This window comes from Aptenodytes patagonicus, chromosome Z (genome assembly GCF_965638725.1).
Source record: "Aptenodytes patagonicus chromosome Z, bAptPat1.pri.cur, whole genome shotgun sequence".
In the NCBI taxonomy this organism is placed as follows: domain Eukaryota; kingdom Metazoa; phylum Chordata; class Aves; order Sphenisciformes; family Spheniscidae; genus Aptenodytes; species Aptenodytes patagonicus.
Window position 1 is genome coordinate 14,827,231 of NC_134982.1, and position 24,753 is coordinate 14,851,983.

The 24,753-nt window shown below is 35.7% G+C and overlaps 1 protein-coding gene across 3 annotated transcripts in view; it reads left to right on the top strand.

Annotated features, from left to right (window-relative positions):
* Nucleotides 1-24,533, top strand: part of NIPBL (NIPBL cohesin loading factor) — a 162,660-nt gene extending 138,127 nt beyond the window's left edge. For all 3 annotated transcript variants that reach the window (XM_076362758.1, XM_076362759.1, XM_076362760.1), the window contains 23 exons: nt 1,889-1,978; nt 2,226-2,440; nt 2,541-2,643; nt 3,571-3,669; nt 3,767-3,913; nt 5,128-5,262; nt 6,697-6,795; nt 7,991-8,044; nt 9,253-9,361; nt 9,945-10,081; nt 11,517-11,657; nt 11,978-12,071; nt 12,182-12,336; nt 12,607-12,697; nt 16,028-16,201; nt 16,765-16,955; nt 17,747-17,854; nt 19,161-19,361; nt 19,787-19,933; nt 21,367-21,662; nt 21,980-22,154; nt 22,789-22,974; nt 23,539-24,533. In XM_076362758.1, the coding sequence (XP_076218873.1) occupies nt 1,889-1,978; nt 2,226-2,440; nt 2,541-2,643; nt 3,571-3,669; nt 3,767-3,913; nt 5,128-5,262; nt 6,697-6,795; nt 7,991-8,044; nt 9,253-9,361; nt 9,945-10,081; nt 11,517-11,657; nt 11,978-12,071; nt 12,182-12,336; nt 12,607-12,697; nt 16,028-16,201; nt 16,765-16,955; nt 17,747-17,854; nt 19,161-19,361; nt 19,787-19,933; nt 21,367-21,662; nt 21,980-22,154; nt 22,789-22,974; nt 23,539-23,904 (3,513 nt within the window). In that variant the 3' untranslated portion in view covers nt 23,905-24,533. The remainder of the gene's footprint in view (nt 1-1,888; nt 1,979-2,225; nt 2,441-2,540; nt 2,644-3,570; nt 3,670-3,766; nt 3,914-5,127; nt 5,263-6,696; nt 6,796-7,990; nt 8,045-9,252; nt 9,362-9,944; nt 10,082-11,516; nt 11,658-11,977; nt 12,072-12,181; nt 12,337-12,606; nt 12,698-16,027; nt 16,202-16,764; nt 16,956-17,746; nt 17,855-19,160; nt 19,362-19,786; nt 19,934-21,366; nt 21,663-21,979; nt 22,155-22,788; nt 22,975-23,538) is intronic.
* Nucleotides 24,534-24,753: the final 220 nt, after the last annotated feature.

Sequence of the window (24,753 nt, forward strand, 5' to 3'; positions counted from 1 at the left end):
CCTCAAGTTCTTCTCAGCAGGGCTGCTCTCAATCCCTTCATCCCCCAGCCTGTATTGATACCAGGGGTTGCCCTGACCCAGGTGCAGGACCTTGCACTTGGCCTTGTTGAACCTCATGAGGTTCACGTGGGCCCACTTCTTGAGCTTATCCGGGTCCCACTGGATGGCCTTCTGTACCTCAGGTGTGTCAACTGCATCCCTCAGCTTGGTGTCATCTGCAAACTTGCTGAGGGTGCCCTCAATCCCACTGTCTATGTCACTGATGAAGATATTAAACAGTGCCGGTCCCAATACGGACCCCTGCGGGACGCCACTCGTCACCAGTCTTCATCTGGACATTGAGCCGTTGACCACTACCCTCTGGATCTGACCATCCAACCAATTCCTCACCCAGTGGACAGTCCACCCATCAAATCCATACCTCTCCAGTTTAGAGAGAGGGATGTTGTGGGGGACCATGTCAAAGGCCTTACAGAGGTCCAGACAGACGACATCTGTAGCCCTTCCCATGTCCACTGATGTAGTCACTCCATCATAGAAGGCCACTAGGTTGGTCAGGCAGGACTTGCCCTTGGTGAAGCCATGCTGGCTGTCTCAAATCACCTCCCTGTCCTCCATGTGCCTTATATACATATAGAATCATAGAATGGTTTGGGTTGGAAGGGACCTCTAAAGGTCATCTAGTCCAACCCCCCTGCCGTGGGCAGGGACATCTTCAACTAGACCAGGTTGCTCAGAGCCCTGTCCAACCTGACCTGGAATGTTTCCAGGGATGGGGCATCCACCACCTCTCTGGGCAACCTGTGCCAGTGTTTCACCACCCTCAGCATAAAAAATTTCTTCCTTATGTCTAGTCTAAACCTACCCCCCTTTAGTTTAAAGCCATTCCCCCTTGTCCTGTCGCACAGGCCCTGCTAAAAAGTTTGCTGCCATCTTTTTTATAAGCCCCCTTTAAGTGCTGATAGGCTGCAATATAGGTAATATAAATATTTCCTATTCAATAGGCCTTTGGAAAAAATACATTCTGTTTTTAACATTCATACAGTTTAGATATTACAAATCTGATACATAGTCTCCAGCACTGGTTTCCAGATGAATGTTTCATACGTAATGCTTTTTGTGCATCTTAAAAGTGCTTCACAGGAAAATTAATATTACCCTATTCTGTAGATAGGCTTTATGCAGTAGGTGACATTTTTTATAAAATGTGTGTTTGTTCTCAAGCTTTTTGACTGATAGAAACTTAGCTGAATCTCAGCATGATTCTTCAGTGCTGGAACTCAGAGGTGTTTGGGAGCAATCTCTAAATTCCTTCCTAGATTGAGCACACTTGCTGCACTTTCTCTGTATAGATGCTTTATTCCTGAAAACAGTTATACAAAATATTTTTATAAAGGGATAAGTTATTTTTATTTCTTTGATGTTTCACATACCTTTTTACTGTCATCTGTTTCATATTTCTTTTTATTTTACTTTTTTGCCTTTTATCCCTTGTTCACCTGAGAAATCACTGTTTTGATATTTAATATTGGTGAGACAGCTAACAGTGGCTTTTGTAGGTTAAACCTTGTGTCAGTCTGCTATGTGTGATTTCAGCCCTTCTTTTTTCCTCCATGACAGAGGGTCTTCACACAAGATCATAGAATGAAAATTAATCAAATCAGTCAGTCTTATTCTGCTTTTAGTCTTTTTTAGACTTTAGAGCTACAGTCTATAATTTGCTTCACTCTCTATGCAGTTTATAAGTAATTGGTTAAAAATTGTTAATGTTCTGCAATTATAAAAACAAGTGACTTCAGTGTATTTTATATGTGGACATTCAGATTTTCAGATGATAAGTACCACTGTGCAGTATTCTGTTTCATAACTATGTTTCTACTTCTGACAGGTTTCAGGAGGAGAAGATGAAATTCAACAGCTGCAAAAGGCTTTGCTAGATTATCTGGATGAGAACACAGAAACTGATGCATCATTAGTGGTAAATTTCAGCTTTCTGGTGTCAAGTGTATATAAAAATAATTTCAGTAACGTGTACTGAATAAAATGATTTTCGGTTATGCATATTAGTGCTTCAATTAAATTGTCACCCTAACATATACTGTTGATTGTGTTTTCCAAAATATTGCTGATGCATTAGATTCACTTAATCTCATTATAAATCTGTTAATTTTCCTTTTCTGTATCTGTTGGTTTTGTTTTCTGTGCATCCTGCTATATTTCTCCAGTTTTCTCGGAAGTTTTATATAGCTCAGTGGTTCCGTGATACGACTATGGAGACAGAGAAAGCAATTAAATCTCAGAAGGATGAGGATTCGTCTGAAGGAACTCATCATGCAAAAGATGTTGAGACCACAGGACAAATCATGCATAGAGCAGAAAGTCGTAAAAAGTTTCTTCGCAGCATCATTAAAACTGCTCCATCTCAGTTCAGTACATTAAAGTATGTTTCAGTAGCATGTATTTCTTTATTAGTCATGCATTTGATGTTTTAAATCATATTTGGTAAATACATCCTAATTAACACATGGAATTTGTTGCAGGATGAATTCTGATACTGTGGACTACGAAGATGCATGTTTGATTGTTCGCTACTTGGCCTCTATGAGGCCGTTTGCCCAGAGCTTCGATATTTATTTGACACAGGTAAACTGTGCCAGAAGTCTTAGTAGAGTGAAACACAGTTGTTTTCTGATTCCAAACACTTTTGTGGTAGTGTGCCATATCAGTTCATTGTTGAGCACAGGTATTTAACAGACCACGATAACACCATGTGCTTTCATATTCTGCATTGATGACATAAGTGATTATGTTTCTTTTTCTTGCATGCATGTCATATGTCATATTGTACAAACATTATATTATTTGTCCATGTATGTGTATGGCAAAAGCATTATAATTAGATGTACACAGTAAGAGGATAATTACAAAATGTTGAAATGATTTTCACAGTTACTGTAAGATGCAAGCTCCATTTGGTAATATTAACTCATGAAATCGAGCTTAATTTGATTTCAGAATATAAGCCAGCTTGGGCAGTTGCTTGCAGTGCATGTTACTGTCGCTTTGGAAGCTGTTGGTTGACCAGTGTTGTTTCTTTGCTTTTTCTGGGAGAAGAGCACCAACGTGTTGGCATGGTGACACATTTGAACTCCAGTAATAGTTTAGGTTGTGTTACTTATATTGATCTGCATACAGAGCCATTCTTAAAATTGTAGTGCCCAAATCCAACTCTCCTGTTAAAGGAACCCTGGTGAAAGCCACAACTGAATGACAGAAGTAGAGTTTAAAATAAAGGGACTTAAAGTGAACGTACGGACCCTGTGTAAATCCTGTTTGGACCAGTCTTAGAGATGTAGCAAATCCTAGTAAATATCAATGCTCAGTTATCAGTGCCATGGAACATCACTTGCATGCACCTTTTTACTGTCCGAGAGAGATATTCAGTTTTTAGTAGACAGATATTCTTATTTTAGTTAAATTGTTTGCATGTTATTCTGCTGCATTTTTGCCTGTTAAACAGTTTGCAACCTTCCCAAAGCAATTGAATATTTGTTTTTGTTCTCTTACTAGATTCTGCGTGTACTTGGTGAAAATGCAATTGCTGTTCGAACAAAAGCCATGAAGTGTTTGTCTGAGGTTGTTGCTGTAGACCCCAGTATTCTAGCCAGGGTAAAAAAGGAAATATCCATCATGCACATACGTTCTTCTGTCACACTTAAAATAAATCTTCATTTCTTATTTTGAATCTGTGTTTCATTTGTTTTAGCCGGATATGCAACGAGGTGTTCATGGACGGTTAATGGATAACTCCACTAGTGTACGAGAAGCAGCTGTGGAGCTGCTTGGCCGATTTGTACTCTGTCGTCCTCAGCTTGCTGAGCAGTATTATGACATGCTGATTGAAAGAATATTGGTACGGTGACTTGTGATATTTATGATAAAATAAGTGGCATTGGAAAATTTGTTTTTAACTGAGTTTATATGTTTAATAATATGGAATGATGATCCCAAGAGTAAATTGTATCTTACTGTTTTAATGGGGAACATCATGCTTTTAAGATCAACCTTGTAAAATGCATCACTTGTTTCCAGTGAGGCTTTGTTACATCAAAAGGTAAACATATATATAAAGTTGTACCGCATCAGAACCAGGATTACGTTTCTTTTCATTCCATTATTAAAGTACAAATTAGGTGAAATGAGGAATTTTGCCACATCTCTGAAGTCTGAGATATGGGTCAATGAGGGCAGTTCAGTAGTGTGGGTAATGAAGAAAGATCTACAACTCAGTAATCTAAAGATGCCATTTATAATCCAAAAGAAAAAAAAGACAAAATTACTTTGCTTTTCTATGCTATTTTTAGGGTTTTAAAAGGCTTCGTATTAGAGTTTTTGTACAAAAAGTGTTTTTTGTCTGGGCATTCAGATAAAATACAATGTTAATTTAACTGTAAGATAACACTAGCTCTTAGCATCCGTGTCAGGTTTTTATAGCAAATGAGTAGTATTTGACTAGTTACATGATAAAACATGTTTGTGAAGGGTTTTGGAGAGAAGTAGGTTCATGTGCATATGAGCATGCATAAAGCAGTTCATCCTGACATTCAGATTCAACAGGTTTTGAATAAGGTAATATGAAGTGAAGTTCCTCATCCATCTCCTTAGATGAAGCCTAGGAAAATGGAAAAGATTGCTGCATGTATCTTATCCATAAGCTTTATCCAAAGGCTTGAAGTATTACAGTCCAGATCTACAAAGAATCTTGTGTGTTGCAACAAAGTAGCTAAAGCATCATCAGATCTAGCTTGTATACTCTTGAATTAAGAAGTGGAATTATACATTTGCAACATCATGCAACATCATGAGCTCTTAGATGGGAGGGTATAAATAGAGGAAGCGTTTCAGCCTTCTGGGGACTCAGCCAGAATCTTTAGAATTGTTGCAAATAAAGTGGTACAAGTTATGCTGACCTTTTTGTATAAATGCACTTCAGAATATTTTAGCTGCCTTTTCTAAACAAATTTTGCAAGTCAGATTGGGTGGTCTTCAAATATTAATTCATATAATACATAAATTAATTCATATTTCTGATTTGTTTTCAAGAGTGTAATGCTTTTCTCTTCACAGGATACTGGTATCAGTGTCAGAAAGAGAGTCATAAAGATACTTAGGGATATCTGCATTGAACAACCGACATTTCCCAAAATTACAGAGATGTGTGTGAAAATGATTCGCAGAGTCAATGACGAAGAAGGCATTAAGGTAGAATGAAACATATCCTTCAGGATTTTAATTATCGTTATTTTAGTGTTTCTATATTTTGACAAAAAAAAAAAAAAACAAAAAAGTATTGCATTGCTCCTTTGTAATATTTTATTCACTTTTAATTTTTGAGAGCAAATACCTTAGCTTTCTAAAATGCTGACTTGTTTTTCTTTCTTTTCTATCTTTTATTTTCTTGAAGTTTTGGCTGACAATCAAAATGTTTTAAAAAGTTATTTTCTAGAGTTTTCTTTTTCTTCTTCCAAGTGTTGTCTCTGGTACTTCTCTTTTCTAACAAGTAAAATTGGCATATAAAACTTCTTTCTGCAAACAAAATGAACTTTAAGTCAAAATTAAGTACTTGACATTAATATATGCCAGATTTGTAAGTTCTGCATATAAAAATTATTCATCTGTGCTAATTTTGCATTAATTCTGAATGTTCAATGAATCAGTTATTCCCCCTAAAATGTTACTTATGTGATCATGCTCTACTCCTTGTGCAATGTATATGCAGAAGGGCACAAAACTAAGATTATGTGTTAAATCATAAGCCTGACAACGATGGTCTTATTTGATTTGGCAAAATAATTTTAAAATTGTTGGGTAATAAAGAACACACCTGTAATAATTTTGTATGACATTTTCAGTAGGATTTGAAATCCGCAATTTTAAAGCTGCAGCATGTATTTTTACCACTTGAGATACGTTAATGCCAAGTGGCTTTCTGAGAAGACTCTTAATCAAGAAGTAGATGAACAGCTGGATCCAAGGTGCTGCTGGGAAAGGAGGATGACCTTGTTCTCTCTCCTCCTTCCCCTTGCATTTCCAACAACCTCAGAAAAAATGAGATATTATCTTCAATGTATTTTTTATGTTTCCATGAATGAGGAGAGCTTCTTACAATCATATGGCTTATAAGTAATTTGGGAATAATTTTGTTCACTTTGATTCTATTCCATTTTTTCCTCCATCCAAAAACATTGGAAGGGAATGTACTTCCTATGTTTGGGTACGGAGACTTGGCTTCTCTCTTTCCCACCTTGTCACAGCTGTTTTGAAAACTCCAAAGTAACCTACCATTGCTGCTAGTTCTGCTGTAGAAATCATAATCTTGTGTTCAATTGTCAGCTTGTCAGGGTACTGTGTTTTCCTGAGGAATGCAAATTAATGCGGGAAAGTGGTAACTCCATTTTCTGTAGCATCAGTTCTCAGTGATCATTTTGATGAAGCTTGCTTAGAGGTCAGTATAACTCCTGTAATAGTAGATCTGGGTCTGTCTCGGATAACATTTCCTACAACAGTCTCACTTAGGTTGAATAATTCCTTATGAAATGGCACGCATCATCAACAAATCTATTGTATGGAAGTATTAGAAAAAATAACCTGTGTACCAAGATAAGTTTATTTCTGCTAATATTTTTTTTCCTTCAGAAATTAGTAAATGAGACATTCCAGAAGCTCTGGTTTACTCCAACTCCACACCATGACAAAGAAGCAATGACAAGGAAAATACTAAACATCACTGATGTGGTACGTTAAACAAATTTGAGTTAAGTTGTGTGCAAAATTTGATTATGTTTTTAGTATCTTTTTAGAATACAGTAATTTAATTGTCAGATGGCTTTCTTTTTATATGTCCTGCTATTGAATATGTGCCAAAGTTATTTATCTGATGGAACAGGCTGTAGGAAACTTTAAATGCTCACTAATCTGCTGGCAATGATAACTGGGACCACACTATATTCAGGTTGTACAAAATATTTATTCAGTTAAAACACAACAAATTTCTATTACATTTAATAACATTTTCCAGGAATTGCTAGTAGCAGCATATAGTTAAGCCTAACTAAGAAGTTGCCTCTTAAAAGAAAATTTTCCTCAAGTAATTGATAACATTTATTTTGAAAGGTTAATAAGCCATTTTAACAAATGCAGGGTCATGTTCTCACTCAGGGTAAACTAGTATCTGCATAATTGTATCTACTTTTTAGGAGCAGCAGATTGAATAGCATGTCTCCAAAATAACAAAATCTGTTTCAAATAAAATGCTTTAATTTGTAGTGAAAATGTGTTGAGTAAAACCACTGTGCTGAGAAGGTATTTTAATATCAATTATACCAAGGTGTAAATATCAAATAAAAGTACTTGCTTCATTACTTACAATTATGGGTTTAAACTTCATCCTGCTTTTCAATATTTTAACAAAATGGTAGTCTAGTGTGCATTTTTCCAGACTAAGAAGTCAGTCAATTTGACTTCAGCTTAACTCTCAGCTCTCCTGCCAATTCTGCTTTGGAGCACGTGTGAGTTGTTCCTGACATATGATACCAGTGAAGGCTTGGTTTGTTTATATAAAAATACGTATATACATATATATACACTCATGTTCATTTTTAATATGTCAGGCTTGTATTTGTGCTTTAATCTGTGCAAAATGTTCTACAAAACCAAAATTTGGTTTATGTTAGAGCCAGCAATCTCCAGTAAAATGTGTAGGCTTTGTGTTGTATGGAATACAAATTCTGGAGTCACTTAAATGGTGAGAACTATTTTTCAAATGCAGAAGACAGTCTCTAATCTCCAAAGATATAAAATCGTTGTACTGAATGCATATGAAAATATATCTATGCATGTTTACTGATCTTTTAAGATGACATCTGTATTGAAGTAGTTTTTCCTCAGATGCCTTTTTTGTTAACTAGTTTATTCTCAAAAATACTTCTAGGTTGCAGCTTGTAGAGATACAGGGTATGATTGGTTTGAACAGCTTCTTCAAAATGTAAGTAATGAATTTTGAATGTATGGTACAATCATTGATAGAATTTTAACATTTCTTTTGGTACTAAAACACATAGAAGGGGGACTACAAGAGCAGTCCTTTACAGTAGACAAATTCAGTTCATGCTCTTCAAACATCTGACCTTTTTTTTTTAACCTTCATTGGTCAATTTTCTTTGTCTCTGACATTAGTTTCTGTCTTTCCATACCATCTGTTTTAAAAATACTTCACTTCTTGGTTTTGGGAGGGTTTTGTTTGTTTGTTTTTAATTTCATAGTCTCTTCAGTAATGAGTGACATAACATGAAGTTCACAGCTAAGATACTTAATTCTGAAATGAGTCATCTAGTGTAATGTAGATTTTTTTAAAATGGTAGATAAGTGTATTTTCACATCCAATATATTTGTTACACAGTTTATAGAAGCAGTGAATCTTCAGAGTATAGGTTATTTCTAGATTATATTTTACTCTGATTTTTCTAAGAATTGAGCTTGCTTTGTTTATATGTCTTAACCTGTGTTACCATTCTCCTCATCTTGTATGCACTGGTTAATTTTCAATCAAAAAAACCCTTTTGATTTTACTTTAGCCTGGAGCGCGATGAAAATAGGTAGCCAAGTAAACCAGAGCCTCTTAATGCCTACCCTGAAGAAAAGGCTATAATATGGTCTCAATCCTTCTTAGATATTAAAGGATCTTCATGGACACAATTTCAGTACCTGAAGTTATACAGAAGGCGGCTAACTGATTAAAAAGTTCATAAAACTATGTTTCATCTTCGTTTGATATTTTTGCTTAGTGTCAAATACAACATTCCTTTTGAATTTGCTCTTTTTTTTCCCTAAGCGTTTTAAAAGCCTTCTAACTCCTATTAGTTACTGCTGGCAAGTATGACTACATTATTGTTTTCTGCGTTATTTCATTAAGCACAAAGTTGGCTTTCATCCCAATGCAAAAATCAGTAGAAATGTTATCTTCTGGTTTTTTTATTGCAGTTAATTTTTCTTTACTTCTCTTGCATTTTGGTTTGATTTTTTTACTTCCCTTAATTTTTTCTTCACCATGTAACTTTTATGGAGAAGTTACATGAATACTTTTGTAGTGTAAAATCCTTGTGTATCTATAGTAATTGTTACAAAACCAGAATGTATCCAAAGTAAATGAATGCACCCTTAATACTAAATCATCTTCTGTTTCATCTGCTACAGCTGTTGAAGTCAGAAGAGGATGCCTCATATAAACCTGTGAAGAAAGCCTGTACTCAACTTGTTGACAATTTAGTTGAGCACATTCTTAAATATGAGGAATCTTTATCAGGTAATATTATTTACAACCCAGTAGCTAAACTCCTTTGAATTTTATATGATACTGTAACAGTGGTTGTTCGTATTACTATTGTGAAAAGTTAGTTACAGAATTCCTGTTACAAAACTGATGGTAATGAATTATTGCTTTTAAGTACATTATGAACTTTTGAGCACTGTATGATAATAAAGCTTCCCTAATTTTCACTAGCTAACCACAATAACAGAACTACTTTTAAAATAACTTGTTCAGGCTTTTAGATCACTAAAACCAAAACAAATGTGGAAAGTTTTATTCACGTTAGTATTTTCTACAGTTTAATAGGAATCATTGGCTGGGCCAGTGTTCTGTGTACAGTAAGTAGTTTAAAAACTAGTGATGTCTTTGAAGCATCTTTGCTTCTTTTTTCACATATTTTGTGATCACTTACAAATGTTAACACATTATGTTCTCATCTCTGATCTAATAATATTCTGTATTGATCTTGAAAGAGATGTAATGAAAGATATTCAAATGATGTTTAAGCCATATGTTTTTCATTTCTCAAGCATTACTTGGACTTAATACCCTTTTTATATTTTCTAATCTTTTGCAGATTCTGACAACAAAGGTGTGAATTCTGGTCGCTTGGTTGCTTGCATAACCACTTTGTTCTTATTCAGCAAAATCAGGCCCCAGCTAATGGTCAAACATGCCATGACCATGCAGCCATACCTGACCACTAAATGTAGTGTAAGTAGAGAAAATCAGTTTTTTTTTTTCCTCAGATAATTAAGCATGGAAGTGAATGGCTATCTTGTATACTTGATGAAATTGAAGGTAGGAAAAGAAAAATTAAAACTGTGTTTTTATTTCATGGGCACCATAGCTTCTGAAGATATTAGGTCCTTTTGATGATCTCTGTAGCTTCTAAGATGCAGTTCCTCACCCACTACCTCCACATTTTACAGCCAAATGAAACTGAAACCTGTGCTGCTTCTTTCCCTTAAGGACTAAGACCCAGTTTTTCACCTGTTATGAAATGATTTGTTAAAATTTTTTTGTTTTATAGTCACAGTCTTAAAAGTAGTTAATAGTTTACATACATCTTAAGACTAAAGGTGTGGTTCCATAAGATAGTGATCTAACATATAGCAAATATATCAGAAGGAAAATGTCCTGCTCCATCCTCTTCTGTACTTCACCTCTCACTTCTCTAGCCCTAATGTTTTTCTATTCCCTTGTAAGACAGTTTAGCTCACAAAAATGGTAGAGAGCTATAATGCTGAACGCCCCCAGTCCGGTAAAATGGCCCCCCTCCTCTGAAATATTGCAGTGCTTTCTGCCATTTTGATTAGCACCGGTGGGTCAGTGGACATTGTGATGAACCCCTGATCTGGCAGAAGGAACAGGGCAGGATCATGCAGCCTTGGCTCAAGGAGGAGCATGGGTGGGTGGCAGCAATCCATTATATTAGGTCAGCTGCCCGGGGCAGGCTTGAGAGTAATTGTTATCACCTTAGATTGTAGGTATAACCTAGCATTTTCCAGGTTCAGCCCTGGAGCATTCTCTAGGCACATTTACAACAAACTTCTAGAGCTGCCTCTGATCAAACAGTATAGGAAAGGGTTATCTGATTCTTTACTTGCTGCAACCCATTTAGTGGGCTACATTGCTTTTGTACTTACACAGTTTGAGAAGAATTGAGAAGAATTACTGTTAGCTTGAATATGTTAAATAGCTTGATAGTAGCATTTGGGAATTATCCTACCCTGATTAGTGAGCTTGATTTGTCAAAAAAAAGCCAATTTCTAGCAGGATGTTTTTCATAGATTCCTCACGTACAGGACATACACAGTCATGATAATGCAAACCAGTAGTAATTTTAGTTGTAATTTCTACATTTGTGCGCATTATTACCTATTTTGTTTAAGGCACATTGAGTCATAGCACAGCTTCATTTTGTTGCTGACAGCTGTTTCCGGGTGTTGTGTGTTCTCTCGTGTGCATGTGTCAGGAAGAGTTCCTAGATTTATTGTAGGACTCGAAAAAATTATTAGGACCAACAGTTTTCAGGTCTGTCACAGCCTTGATGGTGGAATTTTTGACTATCAGTGCATGTTAATAATACTTAACTTATAGGTAACACGGCCAGAAATCTTAAATGCTATAAATACTGTTGTTTCAGACTCAGAATGATTTCATGGTGATCTGCAATGTTGCAAAAATCTTAGAGCTTGTAGTGCCGCTAATGGAGCACCCAAGTGAGACCTTTCTTGCCACTATTGAGGAAGACCTCATGAAACTCATCATCAAATATGGCATGACGGTAAGCTTTTAATTGCTACTTTTCAGTTGATTCCATTTTACATTGTGAAATACATGGTTTTGATTTAAAGAAAGTCTGTCTTCATTATGAAGACAACTTTTGAGCCATGAAAAATCAGTGTACTTGGTTTACTGGAGTTTGCATGTGTTGTTGCTATATTTTGATGAGCTTGAGCAGTTTTTCAGAGCAGTCTAGGAGGTGGACATTACATCCGTTAGATTGTTAGTTTTAGTTCAGCATAGCTTTTTCCTACATAACTTCACAAAAATCCCAATTTTAACTTCTAAATGTAGAATTCATTTGTTCTTTCTTGGCCCTAGGTTGTTCAGCATTGTGTGAGCTGTCTTGGGGCTGTTGTGAACAAGGTCACCCAGAACTATAAATTTGTGTGGGCCTGTTTTAATAGATACTATGGTAAGTAAAATCACAACATGTAATTGCCACTTTTCAGTTTTGTCTACGGGCCTTAACTTAGGGATACACCACAATTAAACACTGTGATCAAAACTTTTATCTTACTGTAGGTGCACTTTCGAAATTAAAAAGTCAACACCAAGAAGACCCCAACAGTACAATACTTACTGCCAATAAACCAGCACTCCTTAGATCACTTTTCACTGTTGGAGCACTGTGTCGGCATTTTGATTTTGATCAGGAAGATTTTAAGGGCAACAGTAAGGTAAAATAACTTGTATTTACTCTCCATGTCTTAGATGTATTGAATGCTCCACTTTAATTTGAAAGCACATTATTCCTCATCCCTCAAAGCTATGTATTTTTTCATAATGCATACAGTATAGCTTTTTGGGTTTTAAATACGCAGTTTTGCAAAGGCCATGCAGTAAGACTGTGTTTCTCCTTTTCTTTTTGATATTTATGCTTTTTATAAGAGATGAAAAACATCTGTTTCATCTTCGAATAGCTATTATTTTTGTTTTAATTTGCTCAGGTTAACATTAAGGACAAAGTACTTGAACTGCTGATGTATTTTACAAAGCATTCAGATGAAGAAGTACAGACAAAAGCCATTATTGGTCTTGGTAAGAAATATTAATAGCTTTTATTATTCTGCTATAGTAAAAATCCATGTTTATCAGTAGGAATTCATGTATTTGTGTAGTGTCAAGAGAATTTAAAATCAAAATTTACTGCGTGTTTTATTTGAGAACTGGCTATAGAAAAGTTGTCAAAGCGTTGCTAGTTGCCTACTTCTGCAGCAGAGTGGATGCTTTTGACAGTGAATGCCTTTTGATGTGTGACCAAGTGTTAAAGTGCAGTGGATATCCAAAGTAATGGAGATGTTATTTTTTTCTCCACATGCAAGTATGTTGTAACTCCAAATCTTGCTTTTCAGTCCACAAGGTATGCTTAAAGAACAATTAGAAAAAGTGCTGGAAAAACTTTGAACATTTTAAGTGTAGGAGCAGATGTTCTGCAGGAGTCAAGGGAACTCTGGCAGTTTATACCAACTGGGGGGTGCTCTGTGAGATTTCGTGAGGCACTGAGGTGATGTCATAGTCTAGATATTACAGTTTGTTTTGGGATTTTAGCTGTGTTTCACTTTCAAATAGGTTCTTTATCTGAAGGCATTAGTGTGGTATTTCAGTGACTTTCAGTAGTACATGAACTGCCACCGAGTGGTTTGTATCAAGTTCATACTCTGCTTAAGGACAAAAACTGTACATGTGAGAGAATCTTGTTTGGGCAGATAGGCCTTGGTTTCTGGAAGAGTTCAGTTCATGGTTATGGTTTAGTCTAAAGAAAGTTGTCTCCCAAGCACGTGAGCTTGCATTGTATAGTTCAAGTGTGGACAAGAATTTGCCTCTTTATGTTGCTGTTTAGGTGGCTTTTTAGATATCCTGCTTCAATTCAGGCTAGGGAGGGCTCTAACAATAAGGATCAAGACTGAATCTTGATTTCATATTCTATAAGAAACCATTTCAGCTGAGCAGGATTAATGGCTTTAGAGTTGCTTCTGTTGCAGGAGCAATGCTAGAGTTTTCTGGACTAATTGGAGTTTTTCTAGGCGTTACATCAAGGTACACAACACTTAATTGTATTCCAGTCCAATTTAATTGTCCTCTACAGAAGAGTGCACGTGGGATAGGGGCTGTCTTCCTAACCATAGACATGATTGCTTTGCTTATGGATGTGGAGAATGTTGCATTCACCAAAAATGTTTCAAAATTATAGACTGAACTGTGATCAGTTTGGGGGAAGGGGGGAAAATGGGGGTGGCTGTCAGTAGGCATTGTTAAGATTTTTTTTTTTTCTCTGCCTGTAAGCATATCAGTCTTTATTTTAATTAAACCTCAGACAACTGTTTTCAGTGATACATTGATCTCATCTAAGTACTGGTTCCATTTTGAGGGTAGCTGTTGGATATATGGAGATGTGGTAGACAGTGCAAAGTTCCACCTTCCAGGCGGATATTGAGCGAAGTTGTCAAAGCCATTCAATGTTTGTGTGCAGCAATAAGGTGAAAAGGACTAGCAAGTTAATTCAACATTTATACACAGCGAAGGCATCATGTGAAGAGTGTGTACTTTCCTATCAGCAATTATTCGTGTGTTGGTTCAGTAAGGACACTCAACGATTTTAGCCTTTGCTTTGGGATGTGTCACTGCTGTTGAGGGGTTAAGCTTAACCATAAGCTTAATGATTATGGTTATGCTTCTCTTCCAGATGTGTACTTGTGAGGCAGGTTGAGGATATAAAATTTCGTTAGTAAATTTAGCTAAACCTGTAAGTATCTAACAGATAATGTCCTACTCAGCCAAGTTAAGTGCTTACTCTTAAGACTCTTAACAGAGTGAAAACAAAGGTATGAAGAGAAGTGGTGTGAGGGCAGCCCTGAGATGTGAAGTCAGTCCTTAAAAGAACATAGCAGGTGCCTTTTTTTCATCTCCTATGACAAATTCTTACACCAAGTAAGATTTCTTCCCCGCTTACAGGGGATGGAAAAATAAGAATTTGCCTGAGAATACTGGTGTTTTAGACTCCTTTAAGTGAATGAAGGAAAAAAGTGTTGTGCGTCGTTACACATACATGCATGTGCTTTTCATTTTTAAAATTAACCTTAAGAAATGGGTTGGACTTCCTCAGAGGTGGTCAAGTTATAAACATGTATACCCCTGTATAGAGTGCACAATTATACAACATACTCCAAAGACCATCATCATTCCTTTTTCTTTTTCTCCTCTTTCCCCTCCACCTCACCTGCATCTCTCTGCTTCTTGTTTTGAGACGGAAATGAGATCTTAAACACACTGAGGTCTTGCCCTGGACTTAGCCTTTACCTACACTGTCTTTTCTGTGTATATGGAGCCAGTTTTAAAAACTTGACTCAGTCTTCCCTTTGTAACAGCTATTTTTAAACACTGCTTTTGCATAATTTTATTTGCTTTCATTTTTTCCCCCTATTCTTCTTTCATGTTCATATGTTTTCTCTGTGTTCATTCAGAATCTTAGTTTCCTGTGGTCATAAAAATACATTTAATGTCAGCTTTTCTTGAACAGTCTTAAAAAAAAAATATCAAGTAGTTAAACGTAATTTAAATTGGGATGTTATGTTCCCCTTACTGGTTTTTTATGATACTCCATAAGAGTTTGTCAGCAGCACTTCTAAATCATGACATACGTCATCTAAAATGGTATATACTGTCACTAATTTAGAAAAGTTTTTATGAAATACAGACTAAGGACAACCGGTTGCTTGACAAGGGTAAGGCTGCAGCTAAAAACAGTTCTATAGCGTGTATCTTCCAACAGATGTAGTCTTGGGAACGCTTCAGATAATTTTCATGAGAAGACCTTAATAGGTATATGAATAATGACAGCAAGAGGTATAAATTTTACTGCGTTCACCGCTTTTTTTTTTCTTTTAAGATTTTATTTTTAAGTACTTGTGATATTTATAAATTTTTTCACATTAGCTCTGCCTCGATATGAATAACTCTTCACGTTTTCAGCAGAATGTTTTCTCTAAATGTATTAGAAAAACAATGGGTAATTTTTAGTAATTTTCCTCCCTTGTTCTTGTGAGAGCTCCTAGTCATTCAGATGCAGGCCACTACACTGGACATGCTTCCAGACCTGTATAAGTCTTCTTAGTGCAGCTGGCCTGGGTCAACGCCCCATCTTTATCCATCAAATAGAGTCATGGCTAATAGAACTGTCATGGTTAACAGAACTCCTTACAAGCTATGGATGGTGTCCATATAGAAAAGCAGTACTATTTGGACTAGAAAAAGCTATGCTCTTGGGGGAAGATAAATTTCATACCTCTATTTTGAAGGAAGTCTTAAAAAGTAGAAATACAATTTCTAGATTATAGTAACGTGGAATATTTCCTCTTTTTTTCCCCTTAGGATTTGCATTTATACAACACCCAAGTTTAATGTTCGAACAGGAAGTGAAGACTCTGTACAACAGCATTCTTTCAGATAAGAACTGTTCAGTAAACTTAAAAATCCAGGTGTTAAAAAACCTCCAGACCTACTTGCAGGAAGAGGATACACGTATGCAGCAGGCAGACAGAGACTGTAAGTGTTTATAGAGTTGTTCTGTGCTAATGAGGCATGCAAAACCTAACTTTCTTGCAAACAATTACTATATATGTGGACTGAGTCACTGAAGACTGTTACCAGATCAGTAATATTGTACCCAAAATATCTTAGAATAATTTTCAAAAATTCATTATGAGCATAGGTATATACACATAATGGGTATATTATTTACTTTCAAGATGTATAAATCCTGGAAGCAATCTGAAATGCATAATTGCTGTAATGATGGTAGTATTACTTTTTATCAAAATCTCCTCTAAGGTTAATTTGCAGATAGAAAATAGTAACGACAACATAAGAAATTTTTAAAATTAAAAAACTTTATTAAGGAATAAGACTTTAATTAAAGTCATATCTCTTTAGTTTTTTGATGTATATTTACCATCAGACTGTTATATGTTTCATGAGATCATAAACCCATTTTAAGACAGCTGAAATGTGTATGTATTGTAAAGCTTAAAGATCAGTGTGCATCAAGTAATGGCAAAGCAAATGATTATACTGTGGTGAGTGTGCTGTTGCTTTTGTTCTTTTTACAGGGAAAAAAGTAGCAAAACAGGAAGACCTGAAAGAAATGGGTGATATTTCCTCAGGGATGAGTAGTTCCATCATGCAGCTATATCTCAAACAGGTCCTTGAGGCTTTCTTTCATACCCAGTCCAGTGTACGCCACTTTGCTCTAAATGTGATTGCACTGACGTTAAACCAGGGTCTCATCCATCCTGTTCAGGTATGGTAGGCTTCTATGATCGGAGGTTTTGTTACTCAGGTTTTCAGAGGTTTTCACACTTGCTACATAAACTTCCAGTTTTTCTCTTCTAGCTATGTTACAGTAATTTCTTATTGTAGCAAGGGGCCTTTACAGAAAGCATATTTTGAAATCTGTTTTATGTTGTTTAGCCAGTGAGATTCCAAATGCTGTATTTTCTATTTTTGGGTCAAGATCCAAAAGCCCAGCCAGTGCCTAAAAAGCATGTACAAATGTACATCGGAGCATATTTCTGTTATAAATTTCAGGTGTATGTCAAGTTGTTTTCTTCATTTGATTCTTTGTCCTGGAAAATGTGTCAGCTTGCCTCCACCTCAATCCCCATGTCCTCCAAACACTATGGAATTCCACAGTCAATGTCAGAACTTCAGTCATCATCTCCATTATTCTTTGCTTACATAATGTATTTGTAATTGATTTTTATACTGCAGCTATTGTGCATGTTCAGTCATAAGTGGTGTTTGGTTTTTTTTAAATGGCATTTTTTGTAGTGTAAATTGTCTTTAGATTTTGAGAGAAAGGGAAATACTACCTGAAACGTCACACAAATTCTCTCATTTATAATGCTGGTCTCTTGTGTATTTTGAACTATTTGCTTGCAAAAAGCAGTCAGGTAGTAAGTTGCATAGACCTTCCTATTCTAGTTTCTGCAGTAGTCAGAATATAACAAGAACAATAGTGTAGTACAAGAACAAAGACTGAGAAAGAGGAGGTACAATGACTCTGAATAATCATTTCATTTGTTTTTCAAGTGTGTGCCATACTTAATTGCAATGGGCACGGATCCAGAGCCCTCTATGCGAAATAAAGCTGACCAGCAGTTGGTGGAAATAGACAAAAAATATGCTGGGTTCATTCACGTAAGTAATTCTAATTTAACATTTTACAAAATACTGTTATGTTCTCTAGGGGTTTAACACCTGAATATGCCTCAGCTGCAGAAAAAGAATATAAAGTAACAAATAAACAATAACTATAAGCAGTTGTAAAGATGATCTCAACTCTTTCCCCTGTTTGGAGATGACTGTTCTTAGAAATAGAAAGGATATAATAATTTGAATTGTCTCTTCCAGTCCAAAATTTCCTTTAATTTATAATACACAGTAATATTTTCCTCACTGAATAGTACTTAAGAGCATTTATTTGATAAGAGGTAAGGACAGCTGTTTCATAATGTTTAGCAATGATTTTCCTGTATCAGTAGACTAGGGAAGAGAGCACCTTATAAAAGTAGAAGTCCTTAGTGTATATGTATTAGAACATTAAGGCATCAAGGCTTTATAAATTGTAATCTAAGCAGAAGGAGCATAGGAAGCTGCTTAGATCTGAGGGATCTTGCTGAAAGGAAAATCTGAGGGCTAAGAGAGGACTTGTGGAGTTGTGGCATAGTGCCAATAATTCTGCTTAAGATCTGAAATTGAGCTGCAGCACCCTCTCCTCATTTCAGAAGGCCGCAGTCTAGGTTCAGTGTGTGTGCTACACTGTGGGACTTCTCATATCTGCTTGTATTCCACTGCAGTTGGGGCATTGCACTGTTGATGGCATCCAAACAGATACCTAATCCAGTAGGTGAAGGCTAGCAGATGAAATTTGCTATGTAGGCAGCTGAGATTTAAGACAATGTATAGCTGAAGAGACAACTTTGCTGAACAGCAGCAGAGGTGGTATGAGGAGAATTGGATATACAGCCTAACTAGAGATTCAGTTTGTTCTGAAACTAGAGCAGGAGCCTTGAAATAAGTAAAATCAGCTGGAAATTACAGGATATATGCAAAAAAACCCCTAATTTTCTGTTTGTTAGTCCTATTGTACTAATATGGACTCAGTTGTTGGTTTCACTACAGGTGACATCAAACATACACATTTGGTAAAATATTCTGTTCATGTATGAAAACATTTCAGTATTCTTGAAAATTGTTTAAATTGGAATACCTGGGTAAACAGATTAGCTGTATGTTTCTAACAGAATTTACAGTGAAAGCAGTTCACAAGACGTTCTGATCTCTGCTACAAGTTCTGTTTTAATCCGTTTGCCAACTCAAAAGGTAGTATCGCCTCGGTGCATTTTTTAAAGTTAAACTTCAGATGAGCATCCATTTAAAAGGAGTAAGTTCTACTGCTTTGAAAGCAATGGTTTAAATAAAAATAAATACATTTCCATTTCAGATGAAAGCAGTGGCTGGTATGAAGATGTCTTACCAGGTACAACAGGCAATTAATATCTGCCCAAAAGATCCTGTAAGAGGTTTTAGGCACGATGAATCATCCAATGCATTGTGTTCACACCTATACTCTATGATCCGAGGGAACCGTCAACACAGACGAGCATTTCTAATTTCTTTACTCAACCTCTTTGATGATACTGCAGTAAGCATCACATTTCTTTCACTTAAAAAGAAATGAAAATACAGCATTACAAGCTTAAATTCTCCTTTTACAGTGTATTTTTATGACATAATTATTGATAACTTTATTTCCTTAATGTACTTTGTTTTGCTTTGTAATATAAGGTATTTACCTATATAATATTATCTATATAATAGAATGCATTTGTTACTTTTGCATCATTCTGTACCTTTCTATACCTGGTTTGGACTGATCAGAAATAATGTATCTTCAGGTATGACTAAATTTTGCATATATATATATATGTTGTTTATAGTGGGTTTGTGGGGGTACATAGAATAAAATTTGTGATCATGTTTTTGCTCTAGACTGCTAGGAACACAGGATAAGTGCATAAATCTAAGATATTTGTATGTGTATTTATATGTACTATCTTTAACTTCCAGAAAACAGAGGTGAATATGCTCTTGTACATAGCAGACAATCTAGCCTGTTTTCCTTATCAAACACAGGAAGAGCCACTGTTTATAATGCATCATATAGACATTACACTATCAGTTTCTGGTAGCAACCTACTACAGTCATTTAAAGAGGTATGTGCATTTATAGTCTAGTATATTTATTATGGTGGCAACATAAGCTTCTCTATAATTCGGTCGATTTTTCAGTGGATACAGTACCATTATTATGATATGGACCAGTAGCATTACTTTGTAACCAGTAGTTAAAAACAAGCAACCCTTTCTGGTCTGACCTGTGTCTGGTAGACACTAGTTAAAAACTTTCCTTACATTGCTGCTTACACTAGTAAAAAAGAATGATGAATTTTGAAATCTTAATATCAAATCTCTATTATTTCCTGATATGGCTGAATAATAATTAATTGCATGCATCTGGAAACACATGAACCCAGAATCATCATGAAATACTAGTTTATCGTGGTTGTTTGTATAATTTTAATAATAAAATCCAGTTGGCTGGCTATTCTGCTGTCAAGTAGCTGATGGCAGTTGCATGTGTGTCGCCTGAGAGACTTTAAATACACTGTTTATTGCAAGAAAAGAGTGCACAATATGTCTTTTCTTAAGGTAGCATATAAGAACCTGAGTCATGGTATAGTATCTGTTGTTATGGCAATACGCAACCCTGTAAGAAAAAGGCGTCTGTTTCTTGAAGACTTCAGAGTCTTCATTTCTTGGATAACTTTAACAGTAGAAGGTGCAAACTGCCAGGAAGCAAACATGTTTCTAGAATGTCCAGTCTGACTAGTAAGTACGAGTCAGAGTTGATGACTGGAAAGTACACTGCTTTGAATTCTTACCCTGCCAAGGTTGATTTTTAATCTGCTAGACAGAGACAGTACATTCTTCAGTATGGGGACCAGTGTGTAGCACCCAGCACAGAAAGGATGAGATCCTGCTTAGGACACCTTAAATTCTGTGTTATGAAAAATCGTACTATGTGCAGTAATAATGCACGTGTGAAACTCTGGAGCTCTAGAAGTAGTAGAACTGATTGTTATTAATACTGTGTATGATCACTTGAGTGTTTCCCTGGTCAGCAGTGTAATTAGTGTCATAGAATTTTAAGAGACAAGGATTAAAACCAGCTTGGACTAGTCTGTACCAAAGTACATATGGAAATCTATGTGACACACAGAAACAATATCCAGGTGAAAGAAAAACAGAATTTTCTTTCTGATTCATTGTATTTGGCCTTCTACTGCATTTTACTGTCACTGCTAACGAACTTGAGCAGTCTTTTAAGAATAACATGCCAGCGGAGTACTTCTTGCTTCAGTTTCTTCTGTACCTACCTTGCAAAAAATATGGGCTTTGGATCAATTTTTCAGCATCTTTTTGCCATAAATAATTTTAATTTTGAATATCAAGTTATAAATTAATAACATTGTTCAGAGAATTCTTGCTAATTTAAACCAGTAATGATTTTGGAAAGATTTTTTAGAAATGTACATGATGCTACTTACTCTAATTTTGGAATGTGTGTTAACTTCTCTGTCTTGCAGTCTATGGTGAAAGACAAAAAAAAGGAAAGAAAACCTTCATCAGATGAGGAAACTGAGAGTGACAGTAACAGTGGTACTGAGAGTGAAAGTGAGGAGGAAGCTTCTAAGCCTCGGAGGTTACGGAAACGAGTAGACTCTGATTCAGATTCCGATGAAGAAAATGATATAAATGCTGTGATGAAATGTTTACCAGAAAATTCAGCTCCTTTAATTGAATTTGCAAATGTCTCCCAAGGCATATTATTACTTTTGATGCTGAAACAGCATTTAAAGAACCTCTGTGGATTCTCTGATAGGTAAGGGTATTTAGATAATAGGCCATCTTGTTATCTAGTGAGTTCTTTGTAAGGATTAAGTTTGGAAGGTTGTTTTTTTTAAAGTTGATTGTAACTAATTGTTTAAGCAATAGATTTGTGTAAGAGAAAAAACATAAACATGGTAAGTTGAATGTAATGAAACTTTGGCTTAGAAAAAACAATTATGTCATTTCTTACCAGGATGTCTATTATATATGGACTGATGAAAATATAACTACTTGAAGATTTTAAAAGCTTTTCCTTGAAATTGCTTTGGACTTCCCTTAAAAGCTCTTCCCTTTTGCTTCTTTAAACAGTAAAATACAGAAATATTCTCCATCTGAATCTGCAAAAGTTTATGATAAAGCGATAAACAGGAAGACAGGAGTGCATTTCCATCCAAAACAAACTCTGGATTTTCTGCGGAGTGATATGGCTAATTCCAAGATCACTGAAGAAGTGAAGAGGAGTATAGTAAAACAGTACTTAGATGTAAGTAAAGTTGCTTTGCAGAAAACCTGAAATCCTTTCAAACTAGGTAACACAGTATAAACTTGAAAATAGATGATGATATATTGGATGAACATTTCAAAATGTTAAGTTCCTGGTAATCTTATGCGATATACTGATTCACTCATCACTGCCTTTCAGGATGTTTAGCAGGACTATCTTTCAAAGACTTATTATAAGTTGAAACACAATGAAAATTAATTTCAACTAAAGGGTGTTCATCTTTATGGGAGTATTTTCTAATTTCTGGTATCCATCTTGTATACCTCTCCCATATAACTTGTTCACTTTATCCCTGACTGTTTCCATCATAGGAACGGAGACTAGATCTGGTGTAGATCTAGTGTATTTACACACACAGACACAATCTTTAAATATCAATCAGAGAAAACTTGCAATTCTGGAAACACAGGAAGAAAGCTTTTACATATCTACTAAAAAAAGAGAGGAAAGTAAAAAGTTTGTAGAATAAAACACAAGCTATTCAAGTTTGAAGTTGTCTGCCATTTGTTTTACCCTGTTTCTTTACCTTGCCATTTGTTTTTTATTTAATGTAGTGTGATATAAATACCTATTTTTAAAGTTACAATGAGGACTAATCTGTTTTTTTTAATAGTTCAAGCTCCTTATGGAACATTTGGATCCTGATGAAGAGGAAGAAGATGGAGAGGTGTCAGCTAGCACAAATGCTCGGAACAAAGCAATTACCTCGCTGCTTGGAGGAGGCAGCCCTAAAAACAATGCAGCTGAGACAGAGGACGATGAAAGTGATGGGGAGGATAGAGGAGGAGGCACTTCAGGGGTGAGGCGGAGGAGGAGTCAACGTATTTCGCAGCGTATTACGTAAAATGATTTTTATGTGCTTATAAATGTCAGTCTATTATATTAAATGTACACCAAGTAATGTAATCCACATGAAAGAAAGCATTTTGTAGATAGAGATTCTCTACTTAACCGTTTATACAACTTTTGTAGAAAGTTTAACAGAAAAGACAATAAAAAAAAAAAACAAACTAGAAAATGAGATTTATCCCGTATAAAAAGTTATTAATTTTCCTTTGGAATGTACTGTGTGTTATCCTTTTTATTGTTGCCAAGTTTTTATGTAGCTTTATGATTCATGTGTATATATAATTTTATATATCAATAAGAGATAAAGACACGGGTACAAATTAAGAGTATGTGGTTTTACAAGGATATGTTAACCCCTTGGCGCTGGCGGTCGCGGTGCGTCTCATTGCCGGCAATGGAATGTGTGCCGGGAAATCCCAACTCCCGGCGTCAAGGGATTAAAAGCAATAAAAGCAATAATTTCACTAAAGTTCTTTTGTGTAACACTTGGTCTTTTTTCCCCCCAATGTTTTAGTCATTGAGAAGGTCAAAACGAAATTCAGACTCTACGGAGTTGGCAGCACAGATGAATGAAAGTGTTGATGTCATGGATGTCATCGCTATTTGCTGTCCAAAGTACAAAGACCGACCACAAATTGCAAGAGTAGTACAGAAAACCAGCAATGGCTTCAGTGTTCAGTGGATGGCAGGCTCCTACAGTGGCTCCTGGACTGAGGCTAAGCGCCGTGATGGCCGCAAACTGGTGCCTTGGGTAGACACTATTAAAGAGTCAGACATTATTTACAAAAAAATTGCTCTAACGAGTGCTAATAAGCTGACTAATAAAGTTGTGCAGACTTTACGATCGCTGTATGCCGCCAAGGATGGAACTTCCAGCTAATGAATTTGTACATGCAGCCAAATTTACAGGAATTGAAATAACAGAAAAACTTGAAATATCAACTTTCTGGCAAAAAAAAAATCAGTTAAATGAAGAGTAAGAATGGAACCTGGGACGCGGGAAAAAAGAAGGAAATGTTTGGTAAACATTTTTGTGGGAGCTTCCTTCGCTGTTGTGCAGCAGAAACTTCTCAGTTCATTTTTACTCCCACTGTATTATAGTTTAACAAAAAAATTGTTTATATCTTGAAAAAAAAAAACTTTCTGTTTAAAAAAATAAACAAGTGAATGTTGGAAATTAGTCTGTTAATGTTCTTAATAAAGTGTTCTTGGAGTTTAACCTAGCAGCGGATGGCTTTCTTTAGCTTAGCCCAGTTTCCAGGGAAGCATTGTTTTTCCAGGCTGTAAAATGGCAGAATCTCCTGGATATATAATTTATTCTGTTGAAGAAAAAAAAAAAAGAAAAAAAAAGGCAAAAAAAAGCATGCAGTATCTATGACCTATCTGCAGGAGGAGTTTTTGTAAATGTAGATTTTGATGTATTAGGTCACCCTGAAATAATACAAGAAAAGGGATCCCCAGCAAATCTGGTGGAACGAATACTGCAATAAATTTTTTTACTTCTCTTTGTTACTTGTCTGTTTCCATTTGAATTTCTTATTGTAAAGATCTGTTTAAATCCATTTATATTATTTTGCAGTCTTTTATGTAAAATTTACTATATCAGTGGTTTTCAAAACAAGACATAAAATATTGTTTATACAGTTTGTATAGGCTGACTTCTGAATAATTGGTATCCTTTTATTTTTATCCCTTAAAGGGTGTAAACACAAGTTAACTCCAGGGTTTT